This window comes from Crinia signifera, chromosome 8 (genome assembly GCF_055691185.1).
Source record: "Crinia signifera chromosome 8, ASM5569118v1, whole genome shotgun sequence".
Lineage (NCBI taxonomy): Eukaryota > Metazoa > Chordata > Amphibia > Anura > Myobatrachidae > Crinia > Crinia signifera.
The window spans coordinates 36,708,085-36,735,786 of NC_139224.1; the positions used below are offsets into that span (position 1 = coordinate 36,708,085).

The following is a 27,702-nucleotide window of genomic DNA, read 5'->3' on the forward strand; positions in this document are numbered from 1 at the left end:
AGCCAGCCAATCAGCTCCTGCCTGACATTTTTCAAACACAGTCTGTGACATGGCAGGTAGGAGCTGATTGGCTGGCTGTTTATCACTCTCCATTTCATCACTTTTGAAGTTTAGGGCATTTGGCCCTCTGTATTTAGGGGGTTATTCAGAACTGATTGCTGGGCTGCTAATTTGCAGAGTCCTGCGATCAGGTAATCCCCACCCAGCCAGGGTGAAATTCCGCCCTGTGCAAGTCTGCGAATTGATGTGCAAGGCTGGCGAATGGCTTGTGAAAATTATGCCGATTAGCAGCAAATCCATATGCAAGACGCTCACATCTAATGATTTTTCCACTATGTGCAGTTTGTGCGTAGCTCAATAGGCCCATCACGGCTGGAGCTGATGTCACATGACTTTCCTTCAATCGCCTGGGCATGCCTGCAATTTTCCTGACACTCGCAGTAAACGGACGTTACCACCCCAAACCCCGCCTTCCTGTCAATCATCTTGCATATGGCCAGCGGTTAAAAAAGTAGCTGGATTTCATCACAGGAAGGCCTTGCACATGCATACTATGAGCTGTACGCATGCACAGGTGTTCTATTATGGTCCGGACTGTGAATTTGCAGCCATGTGATCAGGTCTGATGACACCCCCCCCCCCCCTCCCCCTTTTCCAAAGAAGTTTCACAATATAGGCTATAATTTCAGCTGCGCACATTACTGCAATGGCCTCTGCTGGCCAAAACTGAGGCATATTTGGTAGAGTAATAAGGCCAAGATTTTGGTCTTCTGAGATTTCCTGGACTCTTTGGGATGGACGATTTAGAACGGCGCTTATCGTGCCACTATAACACCTCCTGCTTCACCTCATTAACGAGGCGAACCAGGAAGGGACACCAACAAGATGTCTACTCCTGGAGACGGCGCATCAGTTCACACTGATGGACTATCTCCTTCCCCCTGGCCGGCTGGACTGGGCATGTGCGGGATCTAGCTACTCACGCGAGATCTTCAGCGCAGCCCGGAGCCGGCAGCAAGGGCAGCGCTGTCCCTGCTGTGGGCATAGGGCATTGCCACCCTGCAGCTGTCAAAGTGGATAGCGCAAGAGGGTGTAACGGTCAGGGCAGTACATTTGCCCTTCATATCGGCCTGCTATCATTTAGCGCACCCTGACTTCTTCTTAAATGGGGAGAAGCAGTATCAGTGCACATAATGTGCGCGACACCCCTTCTCCCCTATAACGCAAGTTCATACATCTGCCCCTTTGTCGGAGCTGCGATGGCTGGTGAGTGACCCCCATGTGTCACGCAGCGTGTCGGTGGAGTCACAAATGATCCACTGCTGCATTTTAAAGCACAGTGTTGGATTACACATACATGCAGGAGGAATCTACTTATACCAGATACCTCCATCTGCATTACCATACATTGGGTGGGATGCTCAAAACCAAAAATGCGGTAAAACCCCCGTTATTGGGGTATCCGTCAGGGCAGAGCTGCTGAGGGAATTGCCAGCTTTTGCTTGTGATATCCTGTAGAAGCCTATGGGCTTCTCTCCACAGCGATGTGTGAGGGATCTGTCACAGATCCCTCCCAGCATGCCCCTCATCCGGCACCGTCACTCTGCACAGATGCACATCTCAGACCTGGAAGTCCAGGGATGGTGCCGCATCGCAAAGGACAGCTGTTATCGGAAGAGCTGTCCTTTCCGTTACTATTCGCATATGTTATTGCAATTAGTATGAATGCGGTACCCGGCGAAGAGGCGCAGAGGATGTTAGAGCATCCCGCCCGTTATCTGTTCCAAGGAAGCAGCAGCAATGCACACTCCAACCCCATCTGAATCCTGCCCACAGTACACATATGAATTGCTTCCAATAATAAAAGTATAACAAATACATATTTTTATCACTATTACTGTTGTTGATTTGGAAGGCACACAGTTCTGCAGCGCTGGGTATATGGCAGAGGCACAATATCACTGGAAATCTGCACATATGCAGTAGATGAAGCACTGGGAAATTGAGGCTGGGGCTATTCATCTGGAGAGCAGGGCCTGCACAGTAAGACTACGCCATAGTGTTCATTCTAGCACTCTGCACCTGTCACACCACATGCAATTCCACTCCCCTGCCAAGGGGTGTCGCTCTCTGTTGGATCGAGTAAGCTTTTTATACACCATATCTTAGTACTGTGATACAGAGGGGGAGATTCTCTTACATTTGTTACGAATGTATCTATTTACCGCTACTTTAACGGCACATTTGCGCGCCGTTAATGACTACCTCTTCTCCATATGCTGTCAATTAGGCTACCGCATTATGTTTGCGGTATCTCACCCCTCCGCGATCCCCAGGTTGTGTCCAGTGCGCATGCGCCCGCTGTTTCATTTTCATGTCATGCACACTGCTTGTCCGGAAGCCAGTGGGGATCTCCTGTCCGTCAGTCTGGCAGGCTCTGGCGCGGTGCACGGGGGTCCGCTATATATGATTTGACACCTCCGTGCATTATAAAAAAAACTATTAATGATTATTTAAATATGGCTATTCCCTGTGCTCTAACGCCCGCTCTGTAGTAAAGCAGGCTGTACAACTTGCCACCTCAAGCTTGCGAAGTTGAACAGCCTACTTTACTTCGGCGCGGGTGTTAGAGCATACGGAATAGGAGGGAAGGCAATGCAGTCCAATGGGGAGCCGGCACCGTGACGAAACAGGAAGGAATGCGGAAGTGCGGTGATCGCGCAGCGGGAAAAAAAGAATACAGCATATCCGAAGGAGATAACGGCATAGAAAAGGACCCCGGACCGCGGCGGTAAGCAATAGAGAATCTCCCCCAGAGTGTGATAGAAGCACCAGAGGAGAGAGCGACACCCCAGGTAGAGAAGGGAAACTACATGGGTTGTGATAGGAGCAAGGTGCTAAACTAAACACTAAACACATGACCATGTGTTGGAAATGTGATGCGGAATGGCTATGTGACCATGAATAAACAATTGTGGGCCCCCTACTGCACCGTGTTGAGATGGCTGGCATTGTGAGGGAGGGGGCGGAACCACAATGAGGTGATTCAGTGTGGATCAGACCCCCCAAATGCCTCCTGTGCAAGTACTTGCTTACATAGTAATAGGAAGAGGACGCAGCAGAGAAAGCACAGTGTGACTAGTGAAAAGGTGCCCATACACTTGTCCGATCTGGTCCAATTTCACCCAATCCTTTAGGGACAAAAAAATTGTTCCATGTCGGATGTGTTTGATGTCCTCCTCGGGTCCGATGCTTAGCGGACCTAAGCCGGAGGTCGGACCTGCTGCCCGTTCGACCTCCGACTCCGGCAGCGGGGTGGCATGCGATCCTGCCACCTAGAAAGGCCCCGGGCTCAGATGGCCCATACACTGCTGCGATACATCGTAGTAGTCTATATGCCCCTTAAGTGTGATGGGTAGGTACAGTAGATGTGGATAGTCAGAGACCATGTAAAATGTGACAGTATTAAATTAATTACTTTCCAATCAATCAGGCTGCAAGTTCTGCGCACTTGGCTGTTTCAGTATAATGTGTATGGCTATGTGGGCTTCTAGTAGCTAATATTCTTACTGGGCTCTACATGACTTACATGAGCCCTGGGTCAAATTACCTTAATTCATTTAGCCCAAGACCACCCAGAGTGTCAAATTATAAACCCACAGCTGAATTCTTATCCTTGCACCATGTCAGACAACAACGTGATTCATCCGCCGAGTCTGCCCACTCCCATATTTCCATGACTGTGCCTGTAACTCATCTGTAGTTACAAATATGGAGCAGAAATGTTTTCCCATCAGACGCGCTGCCACTAAATGAATATCAAATACTCTTCTGCGGGAGCACAAGCCGGAGTTACAGCATTCCGAGCCCCTCAGCAATTCTATGGCTCGTAAACCACAATAACACTTTTTATTATATGAACTTGGAGCTCCACATTGTACACAAGCCCCCGCACTTGTGACTATTGCACAACATTTGGGTAATAAAAACATGTTGAAAAAACATTAGCAACTACTAAATTGGAGCTTATCCATGACTGGCTGCATAATGATCATTATTATTATTGTTATAATATAATGATAACAAGTACATACCATATATTTTTTGAATTGGGAAGTTAAAGGGGAGGTTTATAATGCAGTCAATAGTCCGCAGTAGAGATCCCTGTATTTCTAGTCACAAAGCACACACTAAATCATTGTACGGTGTATGTACACTTAGTGATCGCATACAATACACATATTATACACTGCAACCTTATCTGTTGTTTGCAATATTGCCCTGTAGAACCGGTACGTGCAGATTTTATTACACAGCTTTTCAATAGACGGTTTGTCCGAGCCAGGGATGTATGCAAATGTTCAAATAACCGCATATCAAATGCAGTTTTTCTATTGTGGTACTGGAACCTGAGCTGGTTTACATCCCGGAGATTGCACTCAAAATATAGGCAGGAGACAGGTCTTGGGGGTTCAGTACGATTAATACAGGTGCCTGCATTAAAGGGAACCTACTGTAGACCTAATATATATCAGAGGAGTATGTGCATTGCGGATACATCGGTCCCCGTGCGAAGGAAGGCCAACAGGCAGATTAGTAGACAATTCATATTCAAAGTTGCACTTAAGCTGGCTGCACTGAGTGGGTTATTCTGTTTTACTCGCAAAGGCACAGTCACTCTCTAATGGACAAAACCATGTGCACTGCTGGTGGGGCTGATGTAACATGTGCAGAGAGAGTTACATTTGGTTGGGGTTTCTACTTCAAACTGAAATCTACTGTATATTGCAGTGTAAAAATAGAGCAGCCAGTATTTACCCTGCACAGAAACAATATGACACCCATATCTAACTCTCTGCACATGTTACATCTGCCCCACCTGCACTGCATATGGTTTAGTCCATTAGAGAGTGAATTTGCCTTTGCGAGTGAATCAGAATAATCCCCTGAGTGATAGAAATAAATCTGTCCACTTGTGAAAGATTCCTCAGTGGGCATTTGTCCCATCCCTGTCCTTGGTGCACAAGGGTTTCTGCACATGCTCACTTCTAAGTAGATGGCAATTCTGTATACACAAATTCCCCCACAAGCATGTGAGTAAATAAGGTCACATACACACGCATGTGGCCACACTGTAGGAAAATCATTCGATGGTCGCTCACCATCTAATTCTTTTTTCGCCTTTGCAGATGAAAGTCAGTGTAGACTGAGTTTTATCCTGGTCAGAGATGGACGAATTAGGGGCGGACCCTGATGTCATGTGAGGTCAGCCGGCCGCCCCAAGCAGGAATAAACAAGCCTGCATTCACAAGGGTAAGCCCAGTGTCTCTATGGGCATTTTACGGGTGCGCCCATAAAACGCTGAAGGTTCCCCTGCACCAGCCCCCCATACTGGAGCGAACGCCATGGCGAGTGTGAAACTCACCGAAAGGATTCGACCATGGGCATATTCGCACAAGCGCAAACCCGCACCATCGCCCGAGGAACCGAATTCGACCCACAATGAGCGGGTCTGAATCACCCCTTTAGCACGGACCCTAATTCAGACAAATTTGTTCTCAAAATGGGCAACACCATTTGCACTGCAGGTGGGGCAGATGGCCATACACTTGTCTTGATTTTGACATATCAGGCCGATAAATCAGAAGATAATGGGAAAATCGGATGGGTTTAAACCCCAATGCAAGCCGATGCACGTTTCCATGCGCATCAGATTGGAGCCCCTAGTTTGCTTGTACTACACTAAGGATCTATAGCTGGCCATACATCAGAACGACCAGCTTACTATCTAGATCATGTCACATTTCCCTTGAACTCCCATCAGCTCCCCAGACTCACCATAGACCTTGTGTGTCATTTCTCATAAAATCTATCGTACGATCTGCAGCTCCAGCACACTGGTCATCAGTGGCATCTTAAGATCTTACAAGCCACATAAAATCATAGGATCCCCCTTCGCTGTGCGGGGCCGCTCATCGCATGGTGATCACACCGAAAAATCTCACGATGTGCACAAAATCTATCGCACGACCCTGCGACCTGGAATTTGAGACCGGGGTTAACCCTTTCACACCAAAGAAAAACCCGGGTTTTTCTTCAAATTCCCCGTGAAAAGCTTTAACCCGGTAATTTGCTTCTTGTTGTGAAAAGGGTGTAAGTCACCTGTGCTCAAGCATGGCTATCACTACAACCAATGTCCAATGCCTACGAGTATCGAGCTAAGAGCAAGGGCTGTATATTTGTAATAAGCCTTTTACTTTCTGGATGTTTTTCTAAAAAGGTGTCAGGATATCAATCTTGCATTAATCCCCCAAGGGCCCCAGAGGGACCACCAGAAAACCTCTTTCCAGGCTTACACTCTCAGTCTCCATTTTTCTGCAGGGTATGGATCATTAGGTCTACAAGAAGTTGGGTCGACACTATTAGGTCGACAGGTTGACAGTCAAAAGGTCTACGTGGGGCTTTTCACTTTTTTTTTTACACACTGAAAACGTAGAACCGCACTCGGCACACTATTTTATTCTCCCACCACACCCTAGTGGATGGTAGGGCATGAAATACCGCCTGTCAGCACATGCCGGCTCAAAAAACCGTGAAAAACCCCATGTCGACCTTTTGACTGTCGACCTTGTCCATGTTGATCTAATGCTTGAGTTCACCTAATGGCCTTTCGACCTAGACCCATGTCAACCCAATGACGGTATCCCTTTCTGTACATGGATTCAGAGAAGACACTTACAGAAGAAAGAAAAACTACTGTATGTTGATTGTAACTTGTGTGGTGTTTTAGAAGCAGATCTGTATTTTTTTTGCATCAAAGTATTTTTAACTATTTACCTTTTGGAAATATCAGTACAACCATCCTTGATGGTAATGTTATACACAGTAGAAATTGCCCATCATCCTGTGACATTACTGCACACAGCAATATCCACAAACCGTACTTGGTTCTCAGCCTGCAGCCTCAATATTTGAAGGTGGGCAAGTCGCTGCATGCAGCACTGCTTGGAGGCTAAACCATTATTATCATTACCTCCCCTCCTTTACTCCGAGCCATGACTTGTCCACTTGCGTACTTTGGAGCTTTGAAATAAGTCAAACTTATCACTTTAATCCTAAATGGCTAGAACAAGTCTTTAGATTCTTTTCTTGCCATCATCACAGATCATATATATATATATAATAGTCAGTGTAAAGTGTGCGTTGCTGGGAAGGGAGTTTAGTTTGCATTCTTTAGTTGTTGCAAAAAGTAATCAAAACAACAAATCATTACATTCTCTATTGTCTAATGGTGTGTACACACAGGCCGATATGGCTTCCGATGTTGACAATATAGTCAATATCGGAAGCCATATCGCATACAAATTGCATGCTTTTTTAGGGCTTGCGAGCCCGATGCGCTGCCGATGCGCGCTCCCGTGTGAGCGCAAATCGGCAGCCAGATAGAGAGGGCAGGCAAGACTATATAGTGTAAATTGTGCCCCTCTAGCATGCCGTGAGATGCGAGTCCCGATGCGATCTGAACGCATCGGGACTCGCATAGCACGGCAATCGCCCCCGTGTGTACACACCATAAGTTTGGAGGACATTAGGTAGTTTGTTGGAGGTGTGAGGATATTTGGTATTGGCTAGAGAGGGGGTAGTTTGTTGGAAGTGTGAGGATATTTGGTATTGGGTAGAGAGGGGGTAGTTTGTTGGAGGTGTGAGGATATTTGGTATTGGGTAGAGAGGGGGTAGTTTGTTGGAGGTGTGAGGATATTTGGTATTGGGTAGAGAGGGGGTAGTTTGTTGGAAGTGTGAGGATATTTGGTATTGGGTAGGGAGGGGTAGTTTGTTGGAGGTGTGAGGATATTTGGTATTGGGTAGAGAGGGGGTAGTATGTTGGAGGTGTGAGGATATTTGGTATTGGGTAGAGAGGGGGTAGTTTGTTGGAGGTGTGAGGATATTTGGTATTGGGTAGGGAGGGGTAGTTTGTTGGAGGTGTCAGGAAATAGGATATGGATAGGGAGGGGGTAGTTTGGTGGATGTGTATGGGAATAGACTATGGGAGGGAAGGGGTAGGTGAAGATGTGAGTGAATAGGGTAGGCAGTGGGTAGTTTGGTGTAGGTGTAAGGGAATAGGCTATGGGTAGGGAGGGGGTAGTGTGTAGTTTGGTGGCGATGTTAGGAAATAGGGTATGGGTAGTTTGGTGCACATGTGAGGGAATAGGCGAATAACCTATAGAAAAAAATCATATGGTAATATATATATATATATATATATATATATATATATATCCAAAGGGAAGATAATCGGCACTCCAGAATATGCATGTACTTGCCGCGGTGCCTTCCAATAGACAATAGTATAAATAGAACCACTCAACGTTATCCCCAAAGCAGGCGATGAGATTAATAGGCGGCACTCCACGGACTTGTAGATAATTCAATTTATATTAGTGCATAGATACAAAACATAGGGCGACGTTTCAAGACCGGTGAGGTCTTTTCATCAAGTCCATTAAGTACATATAAAGTGCACAGACAATAATTGTCTAATAATACAGGAGGCAGCACTGGGAGCAGGGTGGTGTGGTTTATATTTCCCTCCTCCGGGCGGCGATCCCCGATGACTCCTCAGCAGCAAAGGACGGTTACTCCCCGGCGGCAGCTTTTAGTCCCCCTCCTCCGGCACTCGTACCGGACGCTGTACGTAATTCAGCGTAGTGCCGCTGGCGGCGCATCACATGGTTTCCCTGCTCCCCAGCAGCACTACGCTAATTGCGTACAGTGTCCGTGTCGAGTTGCCGGAGCAGGGGGACTAAATGCGACTGCCGGACAGTCAACGGGAATCGACACGGTGCCCGGGCCGGAGGAGGGTAAGTATAGATCACCCATTTTACCCCCACTTTTAACCTCATACCCCCAGTATCCACGTCGGCGTGGAGTTGGTTTTATAAAGTGTGGCGAGCGCACACTTTATAAAATTGACTCCACGCCAACGTGGATACTGGGGGTATGACGTGGAAAGTGGGGATATTAAGCATTGTGTATTTTTAGGGCTCCAGAGCCACTTACGTAGTTTACGTAGCCAGCATAGTGCTGTATTGGTATTCTGAATACACCACTACGTAAACTACGTAATGGGCGCCCTGATAATACACAAGTACCGATTTATCTTTACCTACCCACAGAAATATCACGTGTGTGACACTAGCCATACCTGTTATGAGTTCTAAATAAAAAAAAAGTCACAATTGTGTTCATTTTTTATTAAATTCATAAAAAGTAAATATAAATAATCAACATTAGTATCATAATACACGTCACAATTACTATTGGCGAATACTCCTCATCATTTTGTAGAGTTTCTTTGCACTATACGACACAGTTTTCTTAACTCCTGAAAGAGAGAGAATATTTGTTTACTTGTAAATCAGCCAAGTGTGATAGGCTCAGAGATTTTTTGGTACTTGTGTAATATCTGAGCGCCCGATTATTTGATTGTATGCCTTAACTTAAGGCATACGATCAGATGCGATGCGATTTTCGGCAAAATCGCATCGAATCACGACCAAATCGCATGCGATGCGATGGGACGCGATTTTCTATAGGATTCAATGTTAAAATGGTCCTGTTCATTTCCCTACTACCCAATTGGGCATAGAGTTGATTTTATATAGCGCGGCGAGCGCAGCGAGGGGACGCGGATTACTGAAAATGTATTCCGCTTCCGATCGCCACGCTTCGGGCTCACCACGCTATATAAAATCATCTCTATGCCCAATTGGATAGTGGGGAAATGAACAGGACCCTTTTAACACTGAATCCTATGGAAAATCGCGTCGATCGCATCGAATGCGATTTGATTGCATGTGATGCGATTTTTCCGATCCGATCTCAAAATCTGGCGCCCAGTTATTACACAAGTACCGATTTTTCTGTACAATCAGGGAGGGACTGGCCCACAGGAACACAGGGGAAATCCCTGGTGGGCCCCACCCCCTTTCTCTAATGTCAGTTTCCACACAGTGCACTCAAATCATACATTGTCACTCTATTAGGGATGGCCATTGCTACAACTGGCCATCGATAGTTTTACCTATCACATTGTTTATTACTATTGATTGTCATCCATCAGTTGTCATCCATTTTGTTTGACTGACCGACCCGTAGGCCAATCAGAATGTGGGGGTGGAGCTTCACAGGTGCCAGGGGCAGAGCTATGCTAATAGCAAACCATCTGGTTTTCCCCATCGATGGCAAAAGTATTCAACATTGACCATAAACCATCACAAATTCACACCTGCCATATCATAACAGTACGCTGGCTCTGACAGAGACGCCGGCTACGCTAAGCGGCAGCAGGAACACTACGCTGATTCTGACAGGGACGCTTGCGGGAACACTACACTACTTCTGACTGACTACGCTAACCGCGGGAACACGATGCTGTTTCTGACAGGGACGCTACGCTGACAACGTAACTGCCGCCGTGAAACTACACAAGTACCATTATCTTAACTATGGGGTCCCTCTGGTACATTACATCAGCATCTGCACTGGGAAAGGCCTAATTTGGAGTCAAATTACAAATGTAGCTAATTGTAAATATGTGTAAAAGACTATCTGACTAGGGGTATGGATCATTGGGTCGAACCCATGTCGACCTTTGGACTATCAAACTAGACCATGTCGACCTAATGCTTGTGTCAACCTAACGACCGTTCGACCTTGACCCATGTCGACGTTGCAGTATGTCGACCCAACAGTGTTGTCCTAATGACTGTGGACCATCTTTAGGTCTACCAACTGGCCGTATCCCCTGACTAGTATCCACGATGCCTGACTTAAGGGGCATACACATGGAGTGATTTTGTGCTATTTTCTAAACAATCTGACTAGATTGTTGATAAAGTAAGCACAGATCTCTCCGTGTGTATGCCCAGAGAGATTAATTATCTCCTCCTAAGTCAGTGCATGCAGTCAAAATCTAGTCAAATTGCTTTGCAGGTGACTGCAAATCTCTCTGTGTGTACAGAATGATAGATACTGATCGCAATCTCTCATTCTGAGCCACTACACAGCCTTTTTTTGCTTAAGTAAAATTTCTTAGCAAAATGGCTTAGCACAAATCTCTACATGTGTATGTGCTCTCCATGGGAGATCTGGACACAGGGAAATCACATACCCTAAATAGCTTAGCAAAATCGCTTAGCGCACATCTCTGCGCGTGTATGCCCCTTTTATTGCAGCACACAAAATGGCTGCCTCCACTGCTTATCAATGGAGCCTTCTGGTTTTGTTTTGCATTCACTATTAGAAAACAGCAGAACAGGGATGCGGGGCATCTAGTATAAAGTGGAATATAACAAAAATATATGCACTGGGATCCTGCAATCCCTTCAGTCATGACAGAGCTGCACTTTGGTCGAACTTCTCGGTAAGCAGACTGTGTCACGAAACACAAGAAAACAATATTATAGACGGAGATCAGATTTGACTACTTTAATTATCATATTAGATTCCAGCAGTGTCATGTTTCGCTTTCTCTGTGCGAATGGACATCTCTGCCAAAAATCCAACATTATAAAGTAGATTACTAGATAACTGGATACTGCTAGAAGGAATTAAAGTAAATGCAGACTCAAGTGTAGGTGTACAGCAAATGAAAGGTTTATTTGTCAAAGTACATGAAAGGTGGTACAGAATAATCCTATGAGTGGGTCTCTATCTCCAGGGCTCACATTATGTTTATTTAGTGCATTAAAGGCTTCCCCTACATAAGGAACGGAAAATCATCGAATTACACTCAGAATTTTATACAGAATATGTACAAACATCTAGATATAGAGACAATTGGCAGTCGGGGGGGAATTTATCAATCACCATTTGAAGCTGCGGATTTTCACTGGATCTGCAGCAGGATTTAAATTGGCAAAAAGCTTGAAGCCAAAACACGCCATGCCAATGTACAATCACATCATTTTTTTGGTTCATGGCGAGCCGACCCAGACCCTGCTTATGTCTGAAAAGGTCATATCCAGGTTGTGTGAAAGGTATGACCAAGTCATAACTAAATGGAGATCACTGACGGCCAGACTAGCTCTTGTAGATGACATTTACAAGTGTCCACTACAAGACCTGGGTTTGTTGTGAAGGGTGACAACCTGGGAATAAGCTGCTGTGACGATCCGCTGTGGTTTTCGCCAGGGACCTGGCTACTACCCCCGTTTAGGCGCATCAGTCCTTGCGACTCATTGGTATTTGGCCGGTGAAGGCCGGTGGGTAAGAGTCGTAGGCACCACCCCATTCTCCAGTGGGTTCTGTAGGAGGTCACCTGCCGGCTCCTAGTGACAGACATCGCCATGTGGGTTTGGTCACATGACATTCCGTGACCTGTGTTACTTCCTCTGTTGCTATTCGAGTCCAATGACAGCTCCTCTAGGGGTAGAAGATCCCGTGACTGGATTTTCTCCTCCCTGGTGCAACCTCCTCTACAGCCTGTTTTGGGAGTACTGCTTTCCAGCCGCTATCCGGTGAACCACTATTCAGCGGCATCCTGTTACATGCTGATCAGTTAGACTCTGCGCTTCTGTTAGGGAGTTCTGCCGTCTCCCACGTTATCCCGTTTACACGCAGGCACTGGGGTATACTCAATGTGAGTGGCGAGACCCTGATGGGGAGCAGTGCCGATAGCTCGCTGTCAGAGTATTAAATGCGCTCCCCCTAACTCGCCGTTTCACCTCGCCTGTTCCCTGAAGCGAGGTGGAAAAGGCAAGTGCGGCCATCAAAACAGCGGGGCTCGCTGCATTTGTGGCGAACCTCGCCATTTAAGGGAATTTTGCCGAAACATTGAATACGGCGAGGGAAGTTTGGACGGCGAGGATAGCTTTTCCTTGCCCAAAAAAAAAAGCCATCCTTACCTACGGCATTGAATATACCTGATGATATCCAACCTGCCAAGTGAACACACCTGCAGAGTCAACTCGCGCCAGAGTTGACTCCACCACCAGTGACATCACCCATAGATGAATGGGGGTTAAGTACTGAAACCCTGGCTTCAACCCATGTTCTGTGGCCCCGGTCCGAGCCAGGTTAAAGCGGGGTTTTATATTTGGGAGAGCTCTTGGGGTCAGAAGCACACTTTACATACTACATGCTTACATACTTCATGCTTACATACTACATGCGGAGAAAGCACCAGGGTAAATTCACTCGAACAAAACAGAATAGGGCTGCCCATGTAATGGAGACCATAAGGTATTATGTAGGCTTTTATTCTGAGGAATCCATCAGAAACATGAGCTGTCATCTGTTCAATGTACCTGTGAAACAAGCAGAAGTTTTCACTGCTTTGCAAACACTAAATATGATGCCTCGTGGAATGGAGCTTATGTTTCATTATCACCATGAATGTACACTGGAACCCTGGGGCTGCTCTGATATGCATTGGTGTCGCATATCTGCCTGCTGCTATGGGCTGGGTGCTACATCAATATACTGGCACAATGTTAATGAAATGTTTTATGAAAAGCGCTGGATTAGGGATTGCGGAGGCCCCCTCCAATAAAAATAGCCTCTCACCTAGCCCCCCCTCCCCAATATGGTCTCCGTGCCCCCATCGTGCAACACCCCCTTTCCATGCTTATGCCCCCAAAAAATTGTTTCTTCTGTGTATACACAAGCGCCCGACAGTACCACCCTCTTTTTCCCTATCAATTGGAGGGTGGCATCCCTTCACCGTAGTGGTTGCTGGTGTAGACCACACACACACACACAACTCCTCTAGGAAACATTTGCATAGATTTCCATGATGGTAGGAAGATCCTGCACTAGAGGTGGTTGTATAGGAAACCTGATACTAGGCTAATCTGTTATGTGCTACAGAACCAAAAATATTTATTGGTCACTGTGCCATATTGATGATGCAATATCTCCTAAAAAAGGTGGCCAGTGCAGAGCTCCCCATTTTTTTTGGAACCTTTGCTTGATCTTGTATTGATTTCCCCCCACTAACGTTTGGCTAGGACTGTAAGATAAAGGGCCAGATGTATCCACCTTCGAAAAGTTATAAAGTGGAGAGTGATAAACAGCCAGCAAATCAGCTCCTACCTGTAATTTTTCAAACCCAGCCTTTACCATGACAGGTAGGAGCTGGTAGGCTGGTTGTTTATCACGCTCCATTTTATCACTTTTTGTAAATCCCCTGTACGACTACCCTTTACTGGTGCAGCTATATGTGTGTATTGTAATAACGTGGAGGTAAGCAATCTGTTGTAGAACAAGTCCCAGCATGCATTGCCAGATATGGGGGGGGGGGGGGGGGGTATTAAAGCTTTGAGATAGAGAGTTAAAGTGGAGAAGTTGTTCATATCAACCAATCAGCTTCAGTTATTACCAGTGCAGATCCAGAGGAGGGGCTGCAGCAGTTTAAAATTCAAATAGGGGAGCCCCACCCACTGCCAGTGGGTCAGTTTAGAATGGCAGTTGATGGAGCCTCTGGAGCCTACTCTGGTTATGACTGTGTAGGGACGGTGTGAGATAAATCAGTTAGAAGCTGATCAGTGCATTAGATTACTTCCCCACATTATTTCTCTTAAAGGTTTGATATATCGCCCATATGACTTGCTGAGTCTTGAGGTTCCAAAACAGCTGGAGAGGCGCAGGTTCCCTTAGCCTAGTAAACACGATAAATCATTTCAATCCGATAACGAGTCTGGCCAATTTAAATAAATGACACAATTTTGCAATCCTTAACACAATGCAGATGAAGCCTATAAATGTCCATAGAAAAACAACTGATTCAATTTATTTTTATTACGTAAAATTAGCTGCAGATTAGGAGAACGGAAAAACTAAATTTTTGTTAAATTTGTAATAAATAATTAAGAATAATAAACAGTGAACAGCAGGAAACATGATCCCTAAGTGAAACAATAATGACAAATATAAATACAGGTCCATAGCCCTTATCCGAAATTCTCAGAACCAACGAGCATTTTGGGTGAGAATTGAACCCATGACCTCATTGATGTTAGGCAGTAATGCTAACCATTACACCATCTGTACTGCCCTTACACTAAGTGGTCATTATCAACACTACTATCTCAGCGCCGATGTATGAACTGTCAGTGGCACTGACCATTCCGATACATGCAAATATCGATTTTGACAGCTGCAGAGGATGCTGAGCATTCACCTATGTCCCTGGACTTGGCGGCTGCCAGCTCCGGCTGCAAGGGAGCTCTTGCTATTCTAGTGAAATCTTGCCCATTCCCACTTTGGCAAACTTCCTGCTTCACCTCGATAAAAAGTTCCCTGCTGATCCCTGCCAGACCCCCTACAGCACAGTCTAGTGCTGATGCATGGTCTTCTCTCCCGGCCGACTACTGGATATGTGCTAGCTCGCGCTGCGATCTCCCGAGAATTCTGGAGCTGGCAGCTGCCACAGCATGCACAGAGTTTTTCTTGCTGTGGTGTATGGACAACAACGCCTGACCACTCATACATTGGCAAGCATATCAGCATGCTATCATTTAGTACGCATCCCCGCATTCATACAGATGAAGCAGCTCTCCTTGTTGCATGTTGCCACATGCGGCATCGGTGGTGAAAGGCATGCACCCCTTTGCCATGCCCCTAATCGGTGCAGCATTGCGATTCCGCGCCACGTGTTCCACAAGCTGCGCCAAGTAGGCATATGATAGCAATGAGGAGCGCAGCTATACCTGTACATGGGGAGAAGCAGGATCAGTACACGTTCCACTTCTCCCCCATAATGCCGTATAATACATCTCTGTATGAGATGTAGCTACAGCGGTCATCGCTGGACGCACTGACCATAAACCATAGTGATAATTGTGAGTTACTGTTTCACTAGATATATGCGCCCTGAATCTGTGACTATGGAGTCTGTTTATAAAGCCTTGGACTGATATCAAGTGAATGGGGCCAATCAGCTCCTAACTGTCATTTTTAAACATATCCTGTGACGTGGCAGTTAGGAGCTGATTTGGCCTTTTCTTTATATCCATCCAAGGCTTAGTACATAGACCACTAATTCTACGGTTTGGTCTGACCAGGACATAAACGGAAGTATCTCATTTCCCCACACTGGATCAGCATCATGCTGCACATCTGGATCCGCACCTGTGCGACGGCTATGGGCCGTATTCAATGAGAATTTTGACGATGTGCAGCGAATCCTGTTTAGGATTCGCTGCACATTCGCCACTGCCCGCCGCGTTCCGGAGCCTTGCCGGCTCCAGTATTCAACGAGTCAGGGGCTCACTGCCCCCTGACCGGCGAATTTTAACTCCTGCGGCGATGCCGCAGGGAGCCGGAGGACGGCGGCAGGCAGGGAGATGGAAGTCTCCCTGCCTGCCCCAGAACGTTTGTGGGGGGGGCACAGGCTGCCCCCCGGGATAGCCAACAGGGGACCGGGTATTCACTACACCCGATCGTGCATATGTAATGATCGGATGCAGTGAATATATGAATATCTAATGAGCGGCTCGGCTCCCGGCCCCCTGCTGGCTGCTGTGTAAAATAAAATAAAAAAAAAATATATATTTTTTAAATTAAATATATATTCATGTGCTTACAGCACATGAATAAAAATAGCATGCCCCTCCTCAGAATAAAATTCCTGATTTTTTTACACCAAATGTAAAAAACAAAAACACTTTATTTTAAAAGTTCACATTCCACTTCACCATAAAAAGATAGCGATTGCTACTCGGTGATTCATGGCGATAAAAACCTTGAAATGTATTCGCCATCTGGTCATTGAATAGGGTGATTCACCGTTTTAGTCAAAAAATCGCCGTACAGCACAAAAATAGCACAAAATCGCCATAAAACATGGCGAATCAGCCTCATTGAATACTGCCCATATGTACCTTGGAGGGAAACCGTCTCCGCTGTGGCATATAAGAGGAAATATGTGCTACTAGGGGGCATTTGTTGTTGCTCAGTACTGGATCCATACTGTATAAGGTATCTTCACCTACATAGTAAATAAACTATAGCACCTTACTTGTAGAATACTATACATGCTGCACTGTTTCAGAAGAATGGTGTACGTTTCGGATCCTGTGTATTCTGTGTAACCCTTGAGCCGTATGCCTCTGTCACAAGGAATTGTTTATGGATGACCAAATTTTGGGGGGGGCTTTGGAAAGAATGGGGCAGTGTCTATCCTGCCATTATACTGTATTTACATGACCTACTTACTTGTACAACAGATAAAAAGAGACAAGTTCCTCCAACCATCAACAGAACAACCCTATAAGCACGCATATTCATGTGCTTCTTCCAATAGGATGGGCAGAGTACTAATCAATTAGAGTACCTATACTGAGTTACACAGATCACTGGTTGCCAATCCTCCAACAGGCTTCCCATGGAAGGAGCAGCACACCAAAGGCCATCTGCAGATCGCTGTGTGGCTCTTCTCTAACAAAACCGTACAAAATACATGAACATGGTGGCCAATCAACTTGGAACATGCAACCTAGGAGCTCATTAGGAACTAGTGTCAGAGGCACTGGGACCAAAATGTATGTTCTGTCACTGTGAGATAAGTCATGCAAACAAGTAAAAAAGCATCAACATTTAACAAGACCTCAATGGAGGTAGATGGAATCAGCAGGCCTGCTTGATTTCTATGGTATTTAAATACTATACTGTGGTATACTGCCAATACTGTGGTCACTTTGAGTCATGACAGTGATGATTATACAGATGCTGTTTTCTACAGTGGCAAATGCCTATTTTTATTGTACAGTATTATTATTAATGATTAACAGGGATTATTATCTACATTATTTTCTGCTGCTAAAAATCACTAGACGAAGAGCATTTTTTGCTACTGATCTGCTAACGAGAAATGTGTCATAACGATTTTACATTCAGATTCAATCTCCGCACATGCATGTCCGTAATTATCACATATTGACACCCCAGACATGGAAGAGGAACTGTACAGGTTTTGGAAGATGCAGGGTGCTAGAATGAACAATATCATTTTGTAAAGATTTTAGACATAGCATAGGTAAAGTTTTGTGTGTAAATTGTACATCCTGATAACCTAGATGTGCACATGAAGGTTTGGTCTTTAACCACAAGCCTGGCACTGTTACATGTGACCGGAGCCGGGGGGTACGTTACCTGGCCAGGACGCATCATATGTGTCACACTGCCCCGTGGAGTCTCCGTCGTGCAGATTAGGAGATTCGCTCTGCAGAAGTGCAGACTGGATCTCATCTGGCTACCGGATTCCACAGAGTGAGGCAGCAGTCTATGACCACCACATACATCATTCCGGGATCGAAGCCCAGAATGCAATGTGGCGGAAATTCCAGATCACATGTTCCGGAGAATCACAGCGCAGGGAGGGAGAACTCCCCACCGTCCGAATCCTCCCGCTACCATGCAAGCAGATGTGTACACTTACACATCTGCTCGAACGAGGCGACATAGAGGAAAAAAAATCACGCGATGACCGCTCACCATCGAATGATTTTTCCACCCTTTGGTATGAAAAGTAAGTCTATACAGTACCTACTTTTTAGATTTCCGCTTTCCACCGAATTGGGGGTAAGCTGTGAAGTCACGCGACGTCAGCAACCTGCCCAGTGTTTCTATGGGCGCATTCACCATTTTTGTGGGCTTGCCCATGAAATGCTGGGCGGGCCCGTCGGAACGCTCCCTGCCTGTCACTCAGGCAGCGAGCGCCGTGCAAATTAATAATTTGCCGAAGGCCCTTGCTGTGGGGTTTTGCACATGCGCACATAATCGCACATGCGCAAACACCCAACATTGGCCGGGGGAGCGAACTTGGACCACAGCGAACAGGTCTGAATCGCCCCAATAGTTTCCCCCCTGCACCGGGCAAAAAAAACCCCAAAAAAACTTTAATAAGTAATTAAAAAAGGACACTTCCTGAACAGCATTTGTATGGGCAAAACATGGTCAATTAAGTGGTTAAGCAGATCCTACAGGATTAAACCTGGAAGGTTCACGTTTATACTTTGGCAAAATTGTGCTTTGCAGCTTTAGAAAGGGTGGGTGGGGGGGCTTGGGGTTAGGGTGGCGTGCTCATCTAGCTCAACTCTAAATCTTATTACAAGAATAAAGCTGCTCAGTATGTGTGTTGTTCATGCAAAGTGAGGCAGCATTTTCTCTTTGTGGAAAAAAACAAAAATGAATGGAAAAATTTGCATCTGCTCCTATTGGTTTATCCAGATGCAAATCTGCCCGCTCAGACCGATTTGCTCATAACTAGGAGGCCCTTATTGTATCCCATTGCAGGAGAATGATCAGAACAATGAGCTAAAGCATGTAATGGTACAACATGGCCGCCGAGGCGTTAGAAAGCCCTTACCAGCAGTGACTATCCCTTTAGCGCTCTGCGTCAGACTGGACGACTTCACTATGCTAATAATGGCTGGAAAGAGACAGAAAACAGAGGTTACTCATCACAAGCCAGTAAAGGGCAATGGTACAATTAATAGGAAATAAAAAAGAAATGGAATTATATACATCTTCTGTATAATAAAATGCTAACGCTGCTCCTCGTGTTCATGCACGCCGGCAGTCAGTAGATGGACCCTCACCGTGCAAATTTATGGCATGATTCGGACCTTCAGTACAACATGCACCAAACCACACTACAGTGCAAGTACTTTCATATAACAGGACAACGACATAAGAACATACTCTTTGGAATATTTCTATTTTAGAGGTTTCTTTTGTCCTAATGATTACCCTATAGATTGTAAGCTTGCAGCAGGGCTCTCCTACCTCCAAGTCTATCTGTCGTTACCCAGTTTGTTTTATCTCTATCTACTATTGTAAAGTGCAACGGAATCTGCTGCACTATATAAGAAACTGTAAATAAATAAATAAATAAATTACCCGTTACACTAAGGGGGTTATTCTGATTCACTCGGAAAGGCACAATCACTCTGTAATGGACAAAACCATGAGCACTGCAGGTGGGGCTGATGTAACAAGTGCAGAGAGAGTTAGATTTGGGTGGGGGTGTACTTCAAACTGATATCTATATTGTAGTGTAAAAATAAAGCAGCCAGTATTTACCCTGCACATAAACAATAAAAGACCCAAATCTAAAGGCCCCCAAACATTAGTCCGACTTGTCCTAAGGAAAAGTCGGACCTGATTTCCCCCTGCAGCTCCCCGGGAGGGGGGACACACGATTTGGAACTTGATGTGCCAAGTTTTGCAAATAAAACATCGCATGCAATGTATCATTTGCAACTCCCGGGGAGCTGCAATGTGGAGCGAGCAAGGGGGCCGGGGACATCGAGGTGGCGGGCGGGGGATGCTGCAAGGCGGCTGGGGGGACGGACGCACGCTGCTAGTAGTGCGGACGCTGCGGGGGACACAGGCGGCAGTAACATAGAGCCGGGCGGGGGGAGCCGGGAGCGGTCAGTACTGAAAAAGAAGCCCATACAATGAATGGGCAGCCTGTGATTGGCTGAGCGCTCTCTCAGCCAATTGCTGACAGGCTGAGAGAGCGCTCAGCCAATCACAGGCTGCCCATTCATTGTATGGGCTTTTTTTTCAGTGCTGACAGCTCCCGGCCCCCAGCCCGGCTCTATGTCACTGCCGCCTGTGTCCCCCGCAGCGTCCGCACTACTAGCGGTGTGCCCCCCCCCCCTACCCGGACGGAGCATGACAGCTCCCTGCTCCCCCTGCCGCCCCCCTCCCTCGCCAGCATCTCCCGCCCCCCTCCCTCGCCGGCGTCCTCAGAGTCCCCACGGCTGCACATAAGATTTATCTTATGTGCAGCCGGTCCGACGTCTCGACTCTGACCCGATGCGCACGGGACCGCGCATCGGGTCGGACCGGGTGTCAAAACCTGCGATTTGGTCCGATTTCACTGCCCGATCCATCTGGATCGGGTGAAATCGGGGCCAAATCGCATAGTGTATGGCGGCCTTAACTCTCTCTGCATATGTTACATCAGCCCTACATGTAGTGCACATGGTTTTGTCCATTAAAGACTGATTGTGCCTTTCCGAGTGAATCAGAATAACCCCCTAAGTGTGCAATGGGTACTTTTAGCCTGCACAACGGGAGAGCTAGTACAAATTGTGATTATTAGCTAGCATTCCTCTATGCAGTAACCCATAGTAAACATTTACTAACAGGCATAATCCTTGTTCTAGGCTACTGCACATGTACTCTGTTAATAAATGATATTTCTAAAGCCGCCAAGAAATTGCAAGACATAAATGCATTACTGGACTATGCAACAAGGGACCTACAAGAAAATGATTCTTGTTAACATTTATATAGCATCAGCTTATTTCTTTGCACTGATGAACTAATAAGACATGTTTGGCATATCTGTGGGCAATGTATTTCATTGCTATCTGTGTGCACGGCACAGACGGCTGCCGGACGGGGTCCCGGCAGTCATTTACCCGGCGTCGGGATCCCGACGGTTAAAATTCCGACGCACTGGTTACCGACGGCCACCGGCTATTCTCCATCGTGGGGGTCCACGACCCCCATAGAGGGAGAATAGAATAGGTGGCGAGCATAGCGAGCCACCGTGCCCGCAAGGGGCTTTGTTGCGCTCGCCACACTGCCTGAGTCTGGCCAGTCGGGATCCCGACGTCGGGCTTATGACTGTCGGAACCCTGTACCACACCCGCACAGACAGTATAGAACAGAAATAAAATGCATGTCTATGCTGTGCTGTTTCCCAAGTTGCTTCTGTTCCTGTAACATCCTCTAGTCCATATACTAAGAAAATAATATACTAGGAACTGCATAGGCGGCCAATAGCGCTATTCAGGGGGAGGAGCCGCAGGATGTAAACAGACATTCTGCGGCTTCTCCCCAGTCCGTGCAGGCATCGGGTACTCGGTTTACTATTTTGCCAAGTACGCTGGATGCCTACTGGGACAGAAGAGGATCTACGCCGAAGGACCCTGGTGAGTATGGTTTACTTCCACAGGTACCCCATATGGATTTTCTTCATGATCAGCGGACACAGGATACCTACCTACATGTCAAGGTAGATAAGTATCTGTATGTATGGACTGTGCATGTAATAAAGTTATACTTTAATTGTGTCGTGTGTTTATTTCATTATTTGTACTGTTGTGGAACGACAAGTTCCAGCAGGCCCCTTATTGTCCCGCATGCTGTGACTTGTGGTTCTCCAAGTCCCTGCATGTGGTGCATAGTTCCACAGCAATACACAATAGTTTATTCTATTCTTTATGCCAACATCAGCCCGATGCCCAATGCCCATGGGCACTGGACACAGCCCCAGGCTTCAGCCTGAGCAGGTCATTTCTGGAGGGGGGGGGGGGGTCCAACTTCCCAGGCTGACCGGTCAGGGGGACCTTATAAAATAAGTGTCCCCAGGCTGTGGAATTAGCTTGCTGGCTGGTCGGGCCTGGTGCTGGTTCTTGAAATACGGGGGACCCCTACTCATTTTCTCCTCTGTATTTTGGGAACCAGGAGCAGCCCTGTGGCCTTGTGCTGGTTTTAAAAAATACAGGGGGACCCTTATTTGATTTGTTTCCTGATTTTTTAAAACCAGGACCGGCTCTTTGAGCCTGGAGCTGGTTATGGCCATGGGGGGAACTTTTTAGCACAGGGCTCGACAAAACCCGGTCGCCTGGTCGCCATGGCGACCAGATTTAGCTTCCTGGCGACCAGTTTTGCCAGGAAACAGTACTCCCCGGGCAGAGTGACTTTAATTACTGACAGTAGTGGGCCCCATGGAGGATTAAACTGTTAACTATAACATCCAGCCAGCGCCGCAGCGCAACTCACCCGGCTGCTGCTGTATCAAAGCAGGTCTGCGGCGCGCCGCGGCTATTTAAAAGTTGAGCACGGAGCTACAGTGGTAGCTCCTGATTGGCTCAGGAGCCATTTTGACTTTTCAAATAGTCGCGCTGCGGACCTGCTGTGTGCTTTGATACAGCAGCAGCCGGGTGAGTTGTGCGCGGCTCTGCTGGCTGCTGCGGCGCTGGATGTTATAGCTAACCGCTAACAGTATAACCCACAGCGGGGCTGCTGCTCACGTGGTCCGATAAAAGGGGCACAAGAGGCTGCTGCAACTGCTCCTGGATGGAGTCCTCCACGGGGAACCTGATGCTTACGTGTCTTATAGCAAAGACACAAGAGGCTGCTGCCAGCACCCCTGACAGAATAAACTCTGCCAGGACTCACTCCTCTAGGTACAGTAAACAGCGCTGCTTCTATTGGGAATGAGGGGATGGGGAAATGGAGAGGGGGGCACAGGGGGGTATAAACAGTGATGCCTGTGTCACCCTCTGCTTCTCTCACACTGCCACTCACAACCTCTCCCTTTCACCCATTTCCCTTCAGTCCCCCTGTCACTCACTGCTTATTCTCTCTGTCACACTCTATCTCTTTCACACTCTATTGGCCACCCTTTGCCTTTCCCTGTTACCCACGTATTCTTCCTGTCAGTCACCCCCTGTTTGTCATCGTTTTTCTCTGCAACACCCCCTGCCTCTCCCTGTCCACCTCTACCTTCTCATCCACTATCCTGTAATGGTGCCCCCCCTCCCTGTAATTTTTTTCTGGATCTGCCCCTGCCTGGTATCAATGTGGCATAATATGTAATGGACATTATGGCATGTGGTATCATATATAATGGGCATTACAGTGTGTGGCATAAGGTGCAATAGGCATTACGGTGTTTTGTAAACAGTGTAATGGGCATTATGGCATGAAGTATAATATGCAATAGGTATTATGGCATGTGGTATAATGTGTAATGGGCATTGCGGCATGTGGTATAATATCTAATGGGTGTTCGACATGTGTAATAGGCATTATGGTGTGACATTTTGGCGCACACTTTCCCAATTTTATTTTTCTGGCTCCTACACTTTCATCCTGGCTCCTAGATTTTTTTTTAAATTGTCGAGCCCTGTTTTAGCAGAACCTATAAACTCTTGGAATTCATCTAGGGGGTCAAGATTTTAGTCATGGGGCTCGTATTCTATAGAACTGGTTGCCCTGCACAGTTTAACAGGTTTCCACTATAGAATCCTGCAAAAACAGACTCAAGACTTTCCGGTTTACTCAGCTTTTCCTTAACCCTTTCAGGTCCAACGTCTAGTCAGGCTAAACAGCCCTAGCGCTAGTAGCAGTAGCCACATCAACATCATTCAAACTTTCAATGTAGACCATTTTTGAATAAAAAAAAGAAATTACAATTAATTTAAACCAGATTGTTTGAATTGCAAAAAAATAATTATACTGCAAAGGGTTAATGTCCCTTTAGTACAGGTTGAGTATCCTGTATCCAATCACTTTCTTGAACATATTAAGTGGCAGTTTCAGATCATGTCCCCAGTAGTGCCAGTTTCAGATCATGTCCCCAGTAGTGCCAGTTTCAAATCATGTCCCCAGTAGTGCCAGTTTCAAATCATGTCCCCAGTAGTGCCAGTTTCAAATCATGTCCCCAGTAGTGCCAGTTTCAAATCATGTCCCCAGTAGTGCCAGTTTCAAATCATGTCCCCAGTAGTGCCAGTTTCAAATCATGTCCCCAGTAGTGCCAGTTTCAAATCATGTCCCCAGTAGTGCCAGTTTCAAATCATGTCCCCAGTAGTGCCAGTTTCAAATCATGTCCCCAGTAGTGCCAGTTTCAAATCATGTCCCCAGTAGTGCCAGTTTCAAATCATGTCCCCAGTAGTGCCAGTTTCAAATCATGTCCCCAGTAGTGCCAGTTTCAAATCATGTCCCCAGTAGTGCCAGTTTCAAATCATGTCCCCAGTAGTGCCAGTTTCAAATCATGTCCCCAGTAGTGCCAGTTTCAAATCATGTCCCCAGTAGTGCCAGTTTCAAATCATGTCCCCAGTAGTGCCAGTTTCAAATCATGTCCCCAGTAGTGCCAGTTTCAAATCATGTCCCCAGTAGTGCCAGTTTCAAGTCATGTCCCCAGTAGTGCCAGTTTCAAATCATGTCCCCAGTAGGGCCAGTTTCAAATCATGTCCCCAGTAGGGCCAGTTTCAAATCATGTCCCCAGTAGGGCCAGTTTCAAATCATGTCCCCAGTAGGGCCAGTTTCAAATCATGTCCCCAGTAGGGCCAGTTTCAAATCATGTCCCCAGTAGTGCCAGTTTCAAATCATGTCCCCAGTAGTGCCAGTTTCAAATCATGTCCCCAGTAGTGCCAGATTCAAATCATGTCCCCAGTAGTGCCAGTTTCAAATCATGTCCCCAGTAGTGCCAGTTTCAAATCATGTCCCCAGTAGTGCCAGTTTCAAATCATGTCCCCAGTAGTGCCAGTTTCAAATCATGTCCCCAGTAGTGCCAGTTTCAAATCATGTCCCCAGTAGTGCCAGTTACATATCATGTCCAAACTTGTGCTGGTTCAGATGTCTCAAGTAGTGCCAGTTACATATCATGTCCCCAGTAGTGCCAGTTTCAAATCATGTCCCCAGTAGTGCCAGTTTCAAATCATGTCCCCAGTAGTGCCAGTTTCAAATCATGTCCCCAGTAGTGCCAGTTTCAAATCATGTCCCCAGTAGTGCCAGTTTCAAATCATGTCCCCAGTAGTGCCAGTTTCAAATCATGTCCCCAGTAGTGCCAGTTTCAAATCATGTCCCCAGTAGTGCCAGTTACAAATCATGTCCCCAGTAGTGCCAGTTACATATCATGTCCAAACTTGTGCTGGTTCAGATGTCTCAAGTAGTGCCAGTTACATATCATGTCCCCAGTAGTGCCAGTTTCAAATCATGTCCCCAGTAGTGCCAGTTTCAAATCATGTCCCCAGTAGTGCCAGTTACATATCATGTCCCCAGTAGTGCCAGTTTCAAATCATGTCCCCAGTAGTGCCAGTTTCAAATCATGTCCCCAGTAGTGCCAGTTTCAAATCATGTCCCCAGTAGTGCCAGTTTCAAATCATGTCCCCAGTAGTGCCAGTTTCAAATCATGTCCCCAGTAGTGCCAGTTTCAAATCATGTCCCCAGTAGTGCCAGTTACAAATCATGTCCCCAGTAGTGCCAGTTACATATCATGTCCAAACTTGTGCTGGTTCAGATGTCTCAAGTAGTGCCAGTTACATATCATGTCCCCAGTAGTGCCAGTTTCAAATCATGTCCCCAGTAGTGCCAGTTTCAAATCATGTCCCCAGTAGTGCCAGTTTCAAATCATGTCCCCAGTAGTGCCAGTTACAAATCATGTCCCTAGTAGTGCCAGTTACAAATCATGTCCCCAGTAGTGCCAGTTTCAAATCATGTCCCCAGTAGTGCCAGTTTCAAATCATGTCCCCAGTAGTGCCAGTTACAAATCATGTCCCCAGTAGTGCCAGTTACATATCATGTCCAAACTTGTGCTGGTTCAGATGTCTCAAGTAGTGCCAGTTACATATCATGTCCACAGTAGTGTCAGTTACATATCATGTCCACAGTAGTGCTTTTAGCATATAAAAAAAAACAACCTTTGGTTTTTGCAATAATTTGGATAACGGATATCTGGATATGGGATAGTAAAACTTTTATGTACCGTATTATGTTCATTTTTTCTGTTAAGCACCCTGAGTCCTATTGGAGATGGTGCGCTATATACTATACTACTACTACTGATACTACTACATGGGTGAAAGCTAATTGCATTTATTTGCATTTATTATGTTTTTACACGTTAGATCAGATGAATACAGGACAAAACCTTGGGTATATTTGTCAAACCTTCTGAATAGAACAGGTGGAGAGAAGTTGCCCGCTGCAAACAATCAGGTTCTACAGATGTGTCCACGTTGCCATGGCTTGGTAGGGACGGGCATATTTTTTGTGACTTTTTCAGATGAAATGCATCCTATTTGCAAAATGGATTGTGCTGCATGGCTAGATCTGCATACAAAATGCTACCTTATGCATTTCCTCATCTAACATAGCTAGAAGCTTACTCAAAGTTGCAGTTTTAGTGTCAGCATTGAGCAAGGTTGGTAAAGAATACTCTCACCTCGCTGTACCACGTTCCCACAGTCTGGATCCTCAGCCACTTGTAATAATACCTCTTCCACATCCCGATTCCTCCCAGGCTGGTCCATGAGGGCGGTTATTTTCTGTTGTAAAGTTTTTGGTAAACTCATTAGAAGAAGAAACTGGCCCTCTGGACTCTTATCTACCTGAAACATAAAATGAGACGCTCGGATAAGTGTATAAAGAGAACGATTGGTGACACCTAAAAGCCAAACACCAGAATTATTCTAAATAGGACTTAAATGATTTGAATAGCAAGTCAATGATTGGTCATAGAACCACAAACATCTTGTCTGGGATAGGTAAAAATATTCACATCCATTGTCATTTACCTACCATACCCAGCAGCTGTCACCTTGGAAGTACCAATGTACCTATTCAAAAGACTCTTTTTAATAGGATTTTTTTTCTATCTTCCTGCCGCGGGGACAGGACTCTGCTCTCCGGTCCCTGCTCCAGACCTGCCTCTACCATGGACCCTGCACCCTACCCCCGCTCGAAGGGCAGCTTTCCCTGGTTTACATGTGGTAAATCGCATCCGATTTATCAAATGTAAAAAAATGACACATCAAGTGCCAAATCTTATCACGCTCTCCCGGGTAGCTGCCGGAGAGCTCAGGGGAAGTCGGGGCTGACTTCTCCTTAGGACAATTCGGTCTAATGTATAGGGGCCCTAAGATCGCTCAGTACAAAGCTCCCATCACCCCA

The 27,702-nt window shown here is 46.2% G+C and overlaps 1 protein-coding gene across 3 annotated transcripts in view; it reads right to left on the bottom strand.

Moving 5' to 3' along the window:
* Nucleotides 1-9,227: 9,227 nt before the first annotated feature.
* The window catches only part of TAMM41 (TAM41 mitochondrial translocator assembly and maintenance homolog), a 38,968-nt gene continuing 20,493 nt past the window's right edge, over nucleotides 9,228-27,702 (bottom strand). For 2 of the 3 annotated variants that reach the window (XM_083156159.1, XM_083156160.1), the window contains 3 exons: nucleotides 26,975-27,140; nucleotides 19,370-19,432; nucleotides 9,228-9,382 (listed from right to left, as the gene is read on the bottom strand). In XM_083156159.1, coding sequence (XP_083012285.1) covers nucleotides 9,315-9,382; nucleotides 19,370-19,432; nucleotides 26,975-27,140 — 297 coding nt within the window. In that variant the 3' untranslated portion in view covers nucleotides 9,228-9,314. The remainder of the gene's footprint in view (nucleotides 9,383-19,369; nucleotides 19,433-26,974; nucleotides 27,141-27,702) is intronic. The other variant, XM_083156158.1, reaches the window with a different exon arrangement.